The following is a 16,503-nucleotide window of genomic DNA, read 5'->3' as shown; positions in this document are numbered from 1 at the left end:
AAAAGAAAAGGGTGTAAATCTACGTGCCGGTGTCCGTACAGCACCGGTCCTCCCCCAGCGTGCTGCCTTGGAGCTGCAGAAATTCCCCATCTCTTCCGCCTTGATCCCAGCCACCCATTCCTGTCTTCGCGCCCAAGTGCTGCTGCTCGGCCCTGGTACAGCTGTGGGGCTGCACTGCAAATGGGATCACTGCAATCAGCCCGGTTAAAAATAACACGGGGGGAGGGGAGCGATGGGTTTTTAAGCCAGGCTGGCTGCTGGGAGTGAGTGGTGTTGAGCTGCAGCCGTGGAAACTTCGTTTAATTCCAGGAATCGTGTTGGTTCGGAGCCTTCTTATGGGTTTGGTGTGGGGTTTGTGGATTTTAGCCCTGCTGGGATATGGTAATGCTCTTTGCTGCTGTTCAGGGGATTGCTCAATGATTTCTTAGAGCAGAGGTACCACCTGACAGTGCAGCATTCTGGACTTTCTGACCAGCTGAGGGCATAAGGAAGAGTATTGATGTAGAGGGTTCAAGGTTGTCACCAATTCAGCTCTCATTGTGGTGAGCGTGTTGTTCCCACGGGAGAGAGAAATAGAGTAGGGGGAGGTTTTGAAAAGCCTCGAACGTGATGCATCTTTATTCTTAAGCCTCTAAATAACGTAACAGCCATAGATGGAAGAGTTTCCAGGCTGCATCCCAGGTGCGTGCAGAAGGTGGATGTGGTGAGTGCTGCAGATCTGAAGCTTGCTTGGCTGCTGGTATCCCCAGCATGCTCCAGAAAATGAGAGAGTAACTTCTGCTCCTACTGGGGAGAAGAAGAACCAGCTCTCCAACAATGCTAGGTGCAAGGGAATGGCTTGCTTAATGAGAATGTGCTGACGTTTGCTAGTTATGTCCTACTGAGTTGAGATTGAGTCTAGAAGAAATAACTTGCGTGCTTTTGGACCTAATTGGTTCAGTTAAGGACTTGCTGGCCATTTCAGCGGCTTTCATAAAGTAGAGTGGGCTTCGTCCTGTTTTCAGCATCCCTTGTGCAGGCATGGGGGTGAAAGTAATTTAACATGAAGACAAACTGAAATTTTAGGATTTGGGGTAAGGAGTGAAAGTAATCAGTAGGATGCTTCTTCCTGAAAGTCCAGAAATCGTTTTTAATAATTAATAAAGCGTAATCATTAGTCCCCCTGCCCCATTTCGGTGTGATTATGGCTGGGCGAGTGATAATCCACCTTGAGTGGTGAAAAGGGAGATGCTTTCTGATTGCAGGGTGAGTACTGAGACTGTGACGCCAAAATGAAACGGGATTAAACGATGGGAACTTCATTTACACGCTTCAAAAATGCTCGTTTGCTATTTTGCATATTTAACAGCAAACTGGAATTAGCGAAGGCTGTAATTCTTAGTCAAGACACCAGGAGCAAGCACCTGATGGGTGAGTTTGTGCTGCTGACTCTGAGCGGGGCTTGGCAGCTTTCTGTGTAGAGTTTAAGCCTTTCAACTCGAGCACCAGGCCCCGAAAAAGGTGTGATGAGCCCTCCTGGCTGTGGGCACTGCGCTCAGGGAGGCGTCTGCGAGGAACTTAATAAAAACACTTTGCTTTTCTGCCCCAGTAAGAAATGATGCATCTCTTGCATGGCTTCAGATAAGCATCAGAGAGTAAAGCCCTTCGTGATTCAAAAGATAAGGGAGGTTGCTTCAGTGTCAGCAGTGAGCAGGCTGGTTTCAGAGGCTTAAAAAGAAAGAATACGTGCCTGTAGTTTATTGTGGCACTTCAAGTTTTCAAGTTAGGGAAGTGACCCTCTGTCTGCTAATTGTTGTTCCTTGATAAAGGAACAATGCTCTAATCTGTCCCATGATAACATTTAATACCTGAGCTTGTTAAGCGCGCGGCAGCCTAAATATGAAGTTTTGAGTGGTTACCTGAGATTCTTAAATCATGTGAATTGTGACCATAGGGGTACGTTGGGAGCCTGTAGAATTATGTAACAATTATATAAAAGGACAGTTTTCCATTGGCATGGTTTAAAAGCCAGGAATCCTTGCAGGTTCCTTGTGAAATAGGCCTTTGGTCACAGCCAGGACGTGGGGAGGAGCAGATCCTGTGGGTCTGGAGCTGGAGCAGCACTGCCTGCATGGTCCTGTGCCCCTCCAGCAGCTGCACTCCTGGACTCGTGAACCATTCATTTGGGCGTGCGGATGTACCAGAATGAGCACAATGAAGATTTGGGTTGCTTTTCGTTTTTTATTTTTTGAGTGGAAGCAGTTAATCTCCTTTATTCATCTGTTAGCTGGAGATTTCTTTATTGCAGCCCTGGTGCTCAGGGTGCAGTTATCAGCGCCGTGCACCCGGTGCTTGGGTCAGAGCTTTGTGCCATTCTGCTGCTGGAGGGCGTGGGACAAAGAGGGGACGTGCTGTCAGCCTGTTCTCCTGCGCCGTGCTGAAAGTGCAGGAGTGAGTAACGCAGAAACGCATCTGGCTGCTGAAGCTCAGCGTTCCGTGAGCCTCCAGGAGGGAATTCTCAGTGCTGTCACATCTCTGAGCGCTCAGCTGTCCGTGCAGGGCGGTGGGAGCAGTGCTGCCTTCCTTCTGCTGCCTTTGGGGAGCGTAGCAGTGGATTGACACCTCGCAAACTGCAAAGCAACGCGCCTTGTACAGTAAGGAATTTACAACCTGGGCTGGATGGCTCATTCACGGATCTTTCCCAGTCCCCTTTAACGTGTCTTAGGGATACTCTGTTATATTTAGCTATGTTTAACCTGTATCTGTTGCTTTTAATAGGCTGATAAGGCAGAGTGAGCTGAGCTAAAGATACGCAGTCTTCCCATCTCGCTGCCAGTTAAAGATTGACAGTCCAGTATGTAAACCTTGGAACATTAAGCTGTAATAGGTGTAGTATTTGTGCTCTGCTCTGCTCTCCTGAGGCGGGCAGGAGGTGGTGAGTGTCATACACAGGCTTATTATCCAGCTTTGTAGTTTACATTTGCAGCCCATTAAATTAGGTCTGAATTTGGGTAACGTGAGCATTAAAGGTGCTGTGCTGAGTGTTGCAGCCTGCTGCTTCTCAGTAAGTAGGAATCTTTGCTCCTTTCTCCTCCAGCTCTGTATTTCACAGTGCTAAGGTGATTGCATTAATTACAGTTCTGGGGGGATTTCCTTGTCCGTGCAGGCTCTTCTCTCGTGAAGCACGTGTGGCTGCTGCAGATGGATGTAGCTGGGATGGTCACTGGAACAAAGTGGGTTTTTCCAGTGGGCCTATTGGTCTTGGCAGTGGTGGTTTTACTACTTGGCTACCATGATTTCCTCTAAGGTACAGATTAATAAAACCTTTTTATACTTTTCTCACTGGATTTAGGAATTCTTAAAAAGCTGCGTCTTAGAAGAGAACTGAAGCAATTTGAGTTGACTATTTTTAGAGGGTAAAAGCTGCAAGTGTGCATGCTGGATGTAATGCTGCATTAAGGCAAGTATTCTGAAGCAAAGTTACAAGATGTAATTACCTGGACCTGCAAAAGGCCCTGGAGGAATTAGTTTTGGCTGCAGGAGGTGTCTTCTGGAGCACCCAGTGCTGCATTTCAGGTAGGCTGGCATTCCACTGAAGCCATTCAAAATCTTGTTTCTCACGTCCTGAAAAAAGTTTTTTTTCCATCAAGTCCTTTCCTGCTAGAGAAAATAAACGGCCTCACAGCATCTTTGAGTCATGTCTGGCACAGCTCTGCCAAAGTCTTCATTGTTTCTCACTGTCAGAATAACAGTGTAGGTGCCACCGTGCTCACAGCCCCTGGCCCTGGGCTCAGCCTGCCCATAGGAGGAAACGTAACTGGAAGGGAGCTGTGCAGCACTAAGGCAAGAGTGATTTCATCTTTTTGTGCTAAATGAACATTGTGGTGTGCACAATAGTTGACTAATCAGCCTTCTCAGCCCTTCTGTGCAGCACGATATTCCCTGGGAAAACTTTTTGGGTGCAGCTTTAGCTGCGAGATTTGCCTTCCCAGCAGCGAGTGATGGGAAAGCATCGGCACCAAAGCATCCCAATGTCTGCAGCGTGTTCTGGGGCAGTGCTGGCTCTGCAGGCTGCCGGAGCTCCGTGGGAAGCAGCGAGCTTAAAGCTTTGCAGCTCATTCCTCCATTCCGTACCCAGTGGGGCCGTGCTGCAGGTTCTCATGAGATAAACGGGTCAGAAGCGAAGCACGGGTGGTTTGTGGTTCTGTGCTGGTGTTGTTCCTGCAGGTGTGTCTGTTGTTGATCGTCCGGGCGATCAGAGCAGCAGGCTGTTGGCCTCTGCACCAACCTGAGAACTTTCCTTCCACGATTCAAGCAGCAGAGCCTCAGAAGTGCAGTGTGCAGTGCCTGCTCCGTATCTGTATCCATGCGCTGAGTTTCACCTTCCATCTTTCAGAGGACATTTTTCCATCTCCTGCCTCGCTCAGCCCCTTTAAATGCCTCTTCCATAGCACTACTTGTAGGAGGCAAGGAAAATCTAAGAACAGGTAATTGCCTTTCTGAGGAGCCTCTGAATTTGTCTCCACTTCAACGTAAACTTTCTTATTCTGCGGCGCAGTGCTGTGCTGGAAATTCCTCTGTCCTCAGAAGAGTTCATTTTTTACAGATCAAGTCTATTGTTAAATCCAGTATTGTCTGCAATTTGGACAACTATTTATGCATCTTGAATTCTTAATCCAGGGAGATTTGGATTTGTAGATTGAACAAAGGTCTTCACAAGTACTCTTTTATAAAAAGATTTTCTCATCCTGATTTTTCTGTGTTTTAGAAGACCTCGAAAAACCCCAAACCTTAGAATTGTGATGAAAATCATCGGGCTTGGATCTCTGTCTTTTGGGAGGTGTTGCAATCCTTTGGTTTCATGCACACCAAATGGAAAACGTGGATTTCAGATTGCAAGTCTGTACTGGAAGCATCGGCTCCAGCCCGAGTTCTGCAGCTGTTCCATCTGTTAGCTTCTTGCCTTGCCAGTGTGTTGCATCCCTTGCTGTGGAATCCCAAGCAGGTCTTTGGGTGCTGTTGGTTCGGTTCTGTGACCCCCAGGGGCATCGTGGGGAAAGGAGCTGGGTGCTCAGTGCTGCTGGAATGAGCTGCAACTGCTTGCTTCAGCAGCAAGGGAGGTGAGGAGAGAATGGAGAAACTCCTGGGGGAGGTTTGTGCCCAGTGAAGCATCTGAGGGGGATGGCTTTCCTTGGGCAATCAGCTTTTAGCACTTGGGCAGGCAGATTATTAGATTAGATGGCCCATTCTTACGATGTTTGTGCTGCTATTAAGTTACACGGTTAAATTTCTTAAGCCTCTCATCACCCACCAGATTTGGGTTTTGTGTACACAGTGACTAAGGAAGCATTCCTTCAGTCAGCCTGGGCAGGAGGGCTGGGGCCGAGGGCTGCTGGGCTCACCTCAATGCCTGAAGTGTCCCCAGCACTGATGCTCACACTTGGTTGCTGTGACTGCTGGCAGCAGGGCAGGCACAGGGCTAACAGGGCTATCAGGGCACGTCATAGGAGCAAAAAAGCAATCAAGAAAGGGCTGTAAGTCCTCGTGCTTTAAGGAATGAAGTGTCTGGGTACGATGGTGGCTCTGTTAAGATGCACTTGGCTGTTGGAGAGATTCTCTTTTCTCTGCAGAGCTGGCATTGCCTGCTGCCTGAAGTGCTGTCCGGCTCCATCCAGCGTGCTGGTTTGGGTGGCTGCAGCCCTAAGGTTCTGAATAATTCCTAGTTTAGTTCCCAAATATTTAGCCCCTTTGTAATTAATTGATATTTAATTTGAATTCTTCTGTGTTCGAGCTCTCGCATCCAAATAGGGAGCTGGCACAGGGAGGCGGGTTGTTACTACGCTGGGAGCTGGCCACTTGTTAAATAAAGCAAAGTGTGTGTAGCCAAGAGCTGGCAGAAGGAAAGCTTTCAGGAAAATGTAAAGGGAATTTCTTGGCAGATGGTTTTTAACCTAAGAACTTCTTACAGCATCACCGGTGCAGAATGCTGCGCTGTAGGTTGTGCTGCTTGTGATCTCTGGGAGGTGTGGGTTTGTGTTCACAAGCATTCCACTTGTTCTAAGTCTCCTCTAGGTCGTTGCTGAAAGGAAGCCTACAGCTCTCTATCTGTTTTCATTGGTCCTGGCTTCCAGGCATGTACAAGGGCCCTATTGTCCAGCATAGGTATTGAACAGGCAGCCCATTCCCTTAAATAATTTACAGTATTGATAAGCAGGGACAGAGGGTTTGAATGGGATTCAGGTACTCAGGTTCTGAAAAGGACGAGAGCGGTCGATGGCCAATCTTTTTCTTCTTCGCCCCTTGGAAGCACGTGGTGATGTGGGAGTTTATAGGTGAAGTGGAGGTGAGAATGCCTCCCTCACTGGGGTGCCCTCCCCCCTGTGCTCCCCTATTCCTGACGCTGATGACGTTTCTCTTGCAGGTGAAGCATGCCACCAACCAGATTGTGATGAACTGTGCTGACATCGACATCATTACAGCCTCCTATGCGCCAGAAGGAGATGAAGGTAGGGCTGCTCTTCTGCTGCTGTTTTATGGTAATGTATTTTTGTTGCTGCTGCCAACAGTTAACAACTTCAATAGAAAAAATACATCATCCTTGGAGGAGCTGCCCTCCCTGTAAAGCGTGCAGTGAGTTCCCCAGCCTTTGTTCTTTTCCCATTCCTGTGTGTTGCCTCAAGTTTCCTTTGTCCTGCTCTCACATTTGTGTGTCATAGGCAAAAGGGCATCTGTTGTGACATTGTTTGTTTGTACCGTGGGTACCTGCATAAAAAAACATGGTCTGTACCCGTGGACTTGGCAATATTGACAAAAGCTGCAGCAAGGGCTTAGCTAAGAGTTGGATCAGGCATGGCTGGCAGTAAGAAATCCTCATTGAAGGGTCTGAAAAAGTGCAAAAAACTTAGTTGACGTGGAACAGAATTTTCCTAGTGTGGAAAAAGGTGGTTGTGTGGAGGAGAGCATGCAGTGCATTGGAGGTTCTTGGGAACACAGGGCAGCAGTAGCTGTTGATGATGCGCTGTCACAGCAGTTGATGTCATCATCAATTATATTTTGTGGAGAGTTTAGCAGGCCCAAAAAGAGTTACAGTGATTAAAGTATGAAGTGATTAAGGTGTGGGAAATCAGGAGCTTGGAATGGAGTAATGCTCTGACAGTGGGTAAAGAGTTTCTGGCTGTCACGGGGAGCCTCTACTGCCTCAGGCATTGTAGTAATTTGGTCCTCGATGTACAACTGCTTCTTACATCACTCAGACAACAAAAGGCTCTGCAGGAGGAAGAGTCATAGGAGCAACTGTGTCAGAACTTGGTTGTGAATTGAAGGAGTGAGTGAGGCCATAGAGAGTGGATTAAACTTCCCAGGTATGTCTGAAAAAGTGGGGGCCTCGGAGGGAAGGGCTGTGCCTGAAGCCCTGCAGAAGGAACCTACCTTCCTCGGGACCATTTCATTCTTCTTGCAGTGCTCTCTCTGAAATAGCACTGTCCTCAGGCTAGTAGAGTTTGGTGTGGCAAACAGAGCATCTGCAGGGAGTTTTTGCATTTAAGTTGGTTTGACACTTTTTTAATGTAGTGTGAAAGAAAGCAGAGGTGCTGTTGCAAGCTGCAACGGGGAAGCAGCACAGAGTGTGCAGGGAGGAGCAGAGCTCACAGGCTCTGTTCCATCCAGCACTGTGCCCCAGGCCCACACCACCTACTGACTCCTTATTTTGCTGTTGAGAAAGTGAAAACAAATGGAAAAGGTGCCTGAGAACGATCGCTTTCCACTCAAGGGAAGTTAATAAAATAGAGAGGATGTTTTGTCTTGTTTTTGTGTTTTCAGAACTGGTCTCACTGTCCTTCAGGGGGTCTGCTTTTATATTCTTTAACAGTGGTGCATTCTCCTTGAAGTATTAATAGCAGAGCTTCACGGAGGCTTTTGTCTTTAAAACTGAGTAAATTGGAAGTCAATTTCTGTAGCCTGAATTTCTTCATTCTGATTTCAGCTTTCGTGGGGCTCTGGACACGGAGGGCTGCAGTGTAGGTGCTCAGCTCTCCAACTGCTGTAGCATAAATACTGGAGGTGCAGTTTGGTGTGTTTTCTGTAATTATAGTCTGGCTTCATGGGGTTAAAACATATCTTTCAGGTTGGTAAACTGCCAAATAGTATAATGGCTTTGGAAGTAAAATTGCATGAAATTGGCAGACTGTTTGCTGGCACCTGTTGATACAGATCAAGTCAGTCTTACTAATGCTTCTATTGTGCACAGCTTCTGGATGGTAATTTTAGAACTGGTCACAAAAACCAAGTATGAAATGTGGTCCAGTGAAGCAACAGAAATCAGCTAAATCAGCAGAGTTTGATCCCTTGGCTGAATCTTCTTCATATATCTTATGGAGAATGTTTGAGAGTGAGTTCATTCGCATGAGGGTTTCTTCTCAAAGGCTCCACCTGTTTGTTCTTTGGGAGATGGAGGCAGCAGATGGGTGGGATTCGGTCTTTGGAATTTTAATGCACATTTCCAAGGAGATCAGATACGTTCCCAAGGTTTGACTGGGAGCTGAGGGATGATTGCTGAAGTTTTCAAGTCAAAGTTCCAATTTCTGCTACGTAGTCCACAGCTGAACGACAGCGAGGAATAAATCAGCAGATACTGATAGCTCAGTACTTTGCAATAGAAAAATTCCAAACCAGAGTGCAGTGATGGGAAGCGGGGGCCGTGGCTTTGCAGTTTGGGTGAGCTCAGTCGAAGTGGCCCACAGCCCCTCCACAAAAGTGAGTTTTGCATCTCTGTGGGTCCAGCTGACTTCTCCCAGCAGATCTGTTGGAGTGGTCGATCTCATCCCGCCTTATGTGGGGCCAATTGGAAAAAGAAAACACAACCCCCCCCTCCCCACAGCCCAACCTGTGTGCATAGAGCAGCGTTATTCTACAGCCAGCTTCATGCTGATGTTCCCAGTCCCACCATTTCAACCTTGCTGTGTTGCTCCATCTGACATGGGTTAAAACCGTTGGCGAGGATCCACGTTTCTAAGTATGTAATACAGAAATTGGAACCATTAATTGACGTTTCCATCTCGTTACCGTGCAATTTCAGGAAGTACTTTGTAGGAAGGCTGTAATTTGTTTAAAATGCTGGTGTAAAATCTAATCTGCAGCGCTCCCAGTCCAGGAGAGTCGCTAGCTCTGATTTGGATGCTTTCTTTCCAAGGCAGCTCTAGCAGCTTTGTGTTTTCTCATGCTATTTGGTCCAGACTGTGCACTAATGTGCTAGTGATTAACTTGCAACCTTGCAGTGCCAGACTCTCCAAAGTGAGCAGGCTGCCAAAACCGTGTTGTTCTCCTCAGGAGCTTTTGTACTCAGTGCTGTTAGGAATTCGGCTGGCCTTTAACTGCAATTACATCTTCGTTGTGAGTGGTTCTCTGAAATGACGAGAAGCCTTGCTGGTGGTTTTCTGTGCTTCTTTTTGCTGTGGGTTTAATTATCAGTGCTGAGTCGTCAGTTTAGAGAGTGCAACTTCAAATCTTTCATTTATATTCTGTTATTTTTGACACGTGAGCGTATCAGTAACCGCTTTGAGAACTATGCGAGCCGCCACTGAATGACAGCGAGGAATAAAGCAGGGGATATCGACCCTGCTGTACTTTGGGATAGAAAAATTCCAAAGCTAAGTGCAGTAAGTGGAGGCCATGGCTTTGGTTTTTTTTGTGTGAGTTCACCTGTAATGGACCACAGCCCCTCCGTGAGAGCGAGCTTTCCATCGCTGATGGTACAGCTGGCTTCTCCCAGCGAGCAAACCCAAGCGGGTCTGTTGAAGTGGTTGATCTCATCCAGCTCACAGCTGATCTTTAAACTCTTGGAGCTTCCCGGTACAGTCTGGAGTTGGTTTTGATCCTGTCAAGATCTTTGTTTGCACAGCTAGAGTTGTGTCATGGTGTTGCCCTGCCCGAGGGCCGAGCGGCTCGGTGTGAAAGCAGTGTGCTTTGTGTGCTCTGTGAGCAGAGGGTGGTGTTTGCTTTGACTTAAGGCTGAGAGCATCATATTCCAGGAACAAAAAAACAAAACCAAACCAACAACCCATCACGTTTTATACAAAATAAAAACACGTCTCCAATTACATTTACTATCTATAGAACAGCTTATCTGAACATCTTGAGAACATTCAGGCTGCCTCCGGAGCTGCGTACCTGGGTTCTGGTAGTGACACTTGAGCAGGGAAGGCAGGGCATGCTGTAAATTACAGCCTTGTTTTAAACGAGCTTTTCATCCTGCTTGCACAGCCAACGGAGCAGTAAGCTGTTCTGTTTTGTCCCTTCTTTCTGCCATTGTTCAGAAAGCAGCCTGTGCTCCTGGGCCTTTCCCAGGCTGGATGTGGCTCTGGGCAGCCTGGTCTGGTGGTTGACGGCCCTGCTTGTGGCAGGGGGTTGAAACCAGATGATCTTTGAGGTCGTTTTCAACCCAGGTCATTCTATGATTGCAGAGGCTGCTTACTGGATCGTTCTTCCTAGGTCAGTTCTGAAAAGCTCTCTGGACTTTCTCTGCCATTTCAGCACCCAAACTGTGTTTTCCTATCGGATTTACTGTCAGTGGGCAGTTCGTGCTGGGAATGCTGTCACTGGATGCTGGTTTGGGAATTTCCTGCATCTTCACAAACTGTTCTGACCTGCCAGATACTCACTGTGACCCTGCAGTTACACGTTCCTGCACGGCCAGGTGCGTTGCCGTGCCCAGGGTTACCCAGCTGGTTCATTCATGGCACTGACATGCGGTCTCTCTTTCTGCTGATCTGTTTTGGTGGAGATTTGCATTCCTTAGAGATAGCTAGTTATGGCAGCAGTTAATTACAGGGGGACAAAGATAGCAGAACTTGCACAGCAAGGCCCTGTGCAGCTATTTTAGATCTGTGGTCGGAGGAGCGTCGTCGTGCATCGCTTCGTGTGCCCCAATGGCACCTGGGGAGCTGGGAAGGAAGGAAGGAGCACCAGGAGGAGGTGGGTCTGGCCATGGGCTGCAGGGCTCTGCTGGTTCCCTCCCCCAGCTCTCCTGCTTGCTCTCATAGTTGAGATGTTTGCATCTACAAATAGATCCCAGTGCTGTGTGAATGAATGCCGGGCTGCTTCATAATCCAGTTGGTTTTGGATGCCCTTGCTGAGTGGTGCACAACTCCAAGGTAGGTCCGTGGATCTAAAGACATGCTTTAAATAAAATCAGCATTGAGTTTTTCTTAGTGGTTATAACCGAACAAAACCACCTTGCTGTGGGTATTAGTGTGCTTTTCAAACCAGCCCACAAATTATTAGTTAAATCATAAGCATCCTGCTCAGGATAATTAACAGGACTCCTGCTGCACTAATGTGAGCGTTTAATATTGAGGGAAAACAGTGCCATTTCTTGCTGTTTTCGAGGGTTGGAGTAGTGTTGCTCAGGCTCTGGAGTAAATGTGCTGAATTCAGGTCTGAAGCGAGGTGAGGTACAGTCATCTCAGACAAAAGCTGGCGTTTCTTTGGCTGCTCAAAACGATCCTTCTGGATTATTCAAAACCTCCATTGATTTGCTGTTGGATTCAGCTGATCAGGTTCATCTTAAGTGCTCAGCAGTTACAAAAGCATCGCTGGATCTTATTTCAAACAAAATCTGTTTCTCTTTCAGAGGTACATGCCACAGGGTTCAACTATCAAAATGAGGATGAGAAGGTTACCCTCTCCTTTCCCAGTACCCTTCAGAAAGGTAAGAGAGATTCAGGTGCTTTCAGCTCACTTTGCCCTGTGCGTTTATGGTGCTTGCATTAGCAAAGCTGGAGCAGCAGCTGTGTGTCCCCTGGAGGCTGAGGGAGTGGAACCTGAGCTATCAGCTGTCAAACTGAAGTAATTCTGAGAATACCTTAGAGTTGGAGTTCCCTCTTCTAGCAGAAAGAATGCAGTTCAAGTAAGTGCCATAAAAAGCTGCTATTCATCTGTTTCTCTAGGAAATGCTTTGATTATCTCTGTGACTGTTCAGCGAATGGATACTTACAAGGGGCAGCACAGCTTAACACCTGACTTAAGAAACCTCTTTTACAAGGTCCCTCTGGTACTAAAATCTTTAAGATTCATGGGAAACACAAACGATAAGATCGCTTTGACTGCGGGCCCCTGCAACTGGAGAGATTGTTTTCTTAATGGTGGTGTTTGCTTCTAACATGAAGGTGACTCCAATTATTTACCTGCAATTGGGCGTTAGGCTCAAAGCTATTTTGTCACATACTGATGATCTGTTCTCCTCTTACCGAGAAAGGGCTAAGCTGAGTTACTGCAGCATTTTCCTAGGCTTGAATGCACTAAATCTTTTGAAACTATTGTTGTTTTTTGCTGTGTTGGGTTTGTGGGTTGAAGCTTAGCTCCTTGCTTCGGATGAAGCTGTTTTACTTCATCTTTTCAAACACGAGTGTTGGGATTGCCAGGTGATAAACTGCTGGCGTTTCATTCTGTGGGATTTTGGCACGCTGCCTTTCTGATCAAGATCAGGTTTCCCCTTTTACACCCAGACATCGAGGGCAGAATAAATCCTGAGACTAATTGACTTAGAAGCTTGAATGCAGCCATTGCTCTGCTTTGATTTTGCAGTAGGTTTCAGAGGATAAATAGCCACATCTTAGCTTTTTGCAAATATACACAAGAGCTGTGGGACCAGATTTGTCAAATGGCTTAAGGGAGACCTCTCTTGGTTCCTGTGTTGTGTTTAGAGGGTGAGAAGGAGTGCTGCAGGATCCTTCCAGGTCTGTTGTATGGCATGCCTGGCTTTGCCTGCGCTGGTTTTGATGCTCAGCTCTGCTGGATCTCACTTTCTCGTAAGGAGAGCAAAGGGTTTGAAAGAGACTGGCAGAAAACCCGTGGCTGGGCACAGACTGAAGGGCTGCAGATCTGGGCCAAAGAAATGCTCTGTGGTGTATCCATAACAATCTCCAATCTGTTTCTGTTTCAGGGACGGGAACGCTGAAGATAGACTTTGTAGGGGAGCTGAATGACAAAATGAAAGGCTTTTACCGAAGTAAATACACAACCCCTACTGGAGACACACGCTATGCTGCTGTCACTCAGTTTGAGGTATGGGCTGCATTTCTCTTTGCAAGGATTGTCATTCTTCTTGTGGTCTTTGTTCTCCAGAGCAGGGCAGGCCTGCTGTCCTGGCTTTAGCTCTGCTTTGGGTAAACTTTTATTTTTGCTTCTTGTGGATGGGCGATGCTGAAACTGTCCTTTATTCTGTGTCTTGAAGGTCAGTGCTTTCTGGATCTGGCACGTTCTCCAACCAACAGTCATGCTGATGTGTGATGCATTATATATAAATAAAACAGATGCAATGTTTAGAAACATCTATTTATGTAGATGTGGTCAAACACATCTGTATAACTTGCCTCTGTGAAATATATTAATTTTTAATTAGAACGTTCTGCCTTTATCTCAGCATTATAATGACATCCAAAACGCGAGCCAGAAAATGGCTCAAGCATTATGTAAGCCCTGGTCATAAGGACAGAATTTCATTCCATATTGTGATTTCATAGCTGTGTGCTACATGAAAACACAGAGTGCTCAGTTTGTACTCACAGAAGGTTTCCTTTGGGTGCAGGCTGGTGTTTAGGATATGGGTAGGAGGTCCTGTGTGTGCTGTCTGGGAATGCCTGCGTGCCCTTCTGCTTTCACATGACTGAGCTTTGCTCCTGCCATGACTCTGCTGAATTCTGCACAGACTGTAGAATTCCATCAGAGCACAGAGTGCTTTTTAGCTGCGTTACAAGGGGGAAAAAAAAAAGAGAGAAATAAACTATCACATCAGTAACAAAATGCCTTGGTGTAGGGGTCAGTGAGGAGGCTGCACAGTGCCGTCACCACCAGCCAGCATTCATCCAACTTCTTGCCCATAAAATGTACCTATTTTTTGTCTGTTTCCATTGCAGCAGCTTCTTGTGATTTCTTGGGTTAACATTCTTTCTTCTTTCAGGCTACTGATGCTCGCAGAGCTTTCCCTTGCTGGGATGAGCCTGCTATTAAGGCAACTTTTGATATTTCATTGGTGGTTCCTAAAGACAGAGTAGCTTTGTCAAATATGGTAAGTTCTTGGTGCACCGACTGTCTTCTGAATACAACTATAATAAAGGCAGCTGCCTGATGGAAAGCAAAATGTGTTTGGGGACTTAGGAATGCAGTCTTAGTAGCTGTGAGTAAGCAGCTCTAAATTGAGAGAACTCTTAAAAGATGATGCTGTTATTTCAGATGCTAGCACAAAACCTAAACAGACCTTACAAACCACAGTGGTGCATGTTTGTTTTTTTTAGCTAAAGTCTAGCATATGTCATGCCACGTGCTGCTTGATGAAGAGTGACTGGGTGGGGGGAGAAACAGCCAACCCTTTGCATGTTCGTATAGCTGCTATAACTTGAGACAAACAGGCATGTTTTTTGCCCTGGAGAATTTCTGAGAATGAGGGTAAGATGTGCAGGTGGCAGAACTGCTGTCACAAACACAAGGATTCTCAGGTCGCTGTTTGAAATATGGTGCAAATATTTCTGGAATGTGCTTTTGGAGAAGTTTTATTTTTATGTTTTTCTTTCAGTATATTCAGTTTATTTCACCGTCCCCTTTCCCCGTGAGGTCTGGCTTTGCTCACTGACCACGTGGTTATGGTTTCTGTTTCAGTATTTTGGGACAAGCCTTATTGGGAGCTGCATAATATCCTCTTTGGAGGGCAGCAGCTGATAGCTAACGTGTTCAGCTGCCTTTCCTGTAATAGAACATAAAGTATGTGGCATAAAAGAGCACCTGCCTTTCCATTGATGGAATATCATGTGTGTGTTACAGAAGCACGTCTCCATACGTGATGGGGCTTATTTTAGCTAGGGGGGGGAAGCAGTGATCTGCATTATAAAATCAGGGAACTTCTTTCATGTTAAACACGTGATTCCCAGCCACGCTGTAGTTAATCCCATGCGTTGCAGAACAGTTTCACTTCCACAAAACTGCTTCTCTTTCATGTTGAAGAATGTCATTGACCGGAAGCCGTACCCAGATGATGAGAACCTGGTGGAAGTCAAGTTTGCTCGCACCCCCATCATGTCGACGTATCTGGTGGCGTTTGTGGTGGGAGAATATGACTTTGTAGAGACCAGATCCCTTGATGGGGTCTTAGTGCGTGTTTACACTCCTGTGGGCAAAGCTGAGCAAGGAAAGTTTGCATTAGAGGTAAATGCACTCGAGGTGATTTTGTTATTGCTGCTGTGAGCCCTGCAGGCTGTGTGTGCCTCTCTTGTGCTCACACAGACCTGCCAGAGCTTTGGGAGGGTGTTCTGCTTTAATTGCTCAGAGGGACTGGGCTTGATGTTGAGGGAAACTTCACTGGTGGACAAAGTCATGTCCCTAATGACAGAAGAACACACCTTTCACTCGAGTCATTTTGATTTGATGGTGCAGACTGTGATCCAAAGATGATGAGGAATACTGATGGAAAGGGTAGAGCCTGGGAGCAAAAGGGGGTGGGAGCCTTCCAAGGTGTTGGGGGGGTGGGAGCCTTCCAAGGTGTTGGGGGGGTGGGAGCCTTCCAAGGTGTTGTGCTTTGGAAGCTGGGAATGAGTTTTCTGGAGGAAAGCTTGTGTGTGCTGCTCTCATAGGCTGGTCTTGGCCATCAGGGAGCTTTTGGTTTTAAAAATAGTTCCGAGTTAACAAAATATTTACCACGTTTCTCCTCTTCTCTCTTACAGGTTGCTGCTAAAACTCTGCCTTTTTATAAGGACTACTTCAATGTTCCTTACCCTCTTCCTAAAATTGATCTCATAGCTATTGCAGATTTTGCTGCTGGTAAAGTAACTCACTTTATTGATGAACTGTATTTTATTTGAATGATAAACATTTAGGAAGAGGTGTGTATCCATATCAATAAACCTTTGTATTTATTTTATAAAGGTGCCATGGAGAACTGGGGCCTTGTTACTTATAGGTATGCTGTTAAAATACTGTCTTTCCCCTTCTTTGTTCACTCATTCTTAGCAGTAACTGGATTAGTTGTAGGGAGCTGGCATCATCCCAAATAAGACCAAATCAATACCTTCAGCTCTTGCTTCGGTTTGAATCGTTGTGACTTCTGCAGCAGCGTGCATTACTACCCAAACCTTAGGAAGGCAGGAATGAGCTCTGTAAGCACTGTCCAGGGCTGTGAGGGTTTTTAACTGCCTGGCAGCACTGCCTGTTTGCCAAGAGAACTTTCTTGACTGTTTTGTTTTTTTTTTTTCCCCCCCTCCAAGTCACTGACACAGCTGGAAGGGTTTCTTATTTTATGTTGTAGGCAAGTTGGTCAACGTAGCAGCCACATGATTATCATGTAAATGAGAGATACTAACTTGCCTTCCTTTTCAGTTTTTTGTGTTCATCTGATCAAGCTTTTTATACCTTTGCTTGATACTCCGACGTGACCTGTGCACACTGTTAGACTGATTCTCCATTTTGTACACTGGACTCGGAAGCTTTGGACTTCAGTCCTTTCGAATTTCGTTTGCTAAACTTTGAATTTGGCCTTTAAAA

At 46.4% G+C, this 16,503-nt stretch overlaps 1 protein-coding gene across 1 annotated transcript; it reads left to right on the top strand.

Moving 5' to 3' along the window:
• Window positions 1–4,782: 4,782 nt before the first annotated feature.
• Window positions 4,783–16,503, top strand: LOC104914604 (puromycin-sensitive aminopeptidase-like protein). The gene is made up of 8 exons (XM_031557066.1): window positions 4,783–4,929; window positions 6,401–6,485; window positions 11,606–11,683; window positions 12,917–13,038; window positions 13,934–14,041; window positions 14,971–15,171; window positions 15,687–15,783; window positions 15,889–16,503. Exons 1-8 carry the CDS (start codon window positions 4,852–4,854, stop codon window positions 16,014–16,016), a joined length of 897 nt encoding a protein of 298 aa, XP_031412926.1. The 5' UTR covers window positions 4,783–4,851; the 3' UTR covers window positions 16,017–16,503.

This window comes from Meleagris gallopavo, chromosome 29, assembly GCF_000146605.3.
Source record: "Meleagris gallopavo isolate NT-WF06-2002-E0010 breed Aviagen turkey brand Nicholas breeding stock chromosome 29, Turkey_5.1, whole genome shotgun sequence".
In the NCBI taxonomy this organism is placed as follows: Eukaryota; Metazoa; Chordata; class Aves; order Galliformes; family Phasianidae; genus Meleagris; species Meleagris gallopavo.
The sequence above is the reverse complement of the archived record's forward strand: the minus strand, read 5'-3'. Positions and strand labels throughout refer to the sequence as shown.

Excerpts from the sequence above, each read along its gene's own strand:
- LOC104914604 (XM_031557066.1), top strand. The coding sequence starts at position 4,852 with ATGGAAAACGTGGATTTCAGATTGCAAGTCTGTACTGGAAGCATCGGC. Across the intron at positions 11,684-12,916 it reads TCCCAGTACCCTTCAGAAAG|GGACGGGAACGCTGAAGATA; the intron begins GTAAGAGAGATT and ends TTTCTGTTTCAG. Across the intron at positions 14,042-14,970 it reads GAGTAGCTTTGTCAAATATG|AATGTCATTGACCGGAAGCC; the intron begins GTAAGTTCTTGG and ends TTCATGTTGAAG.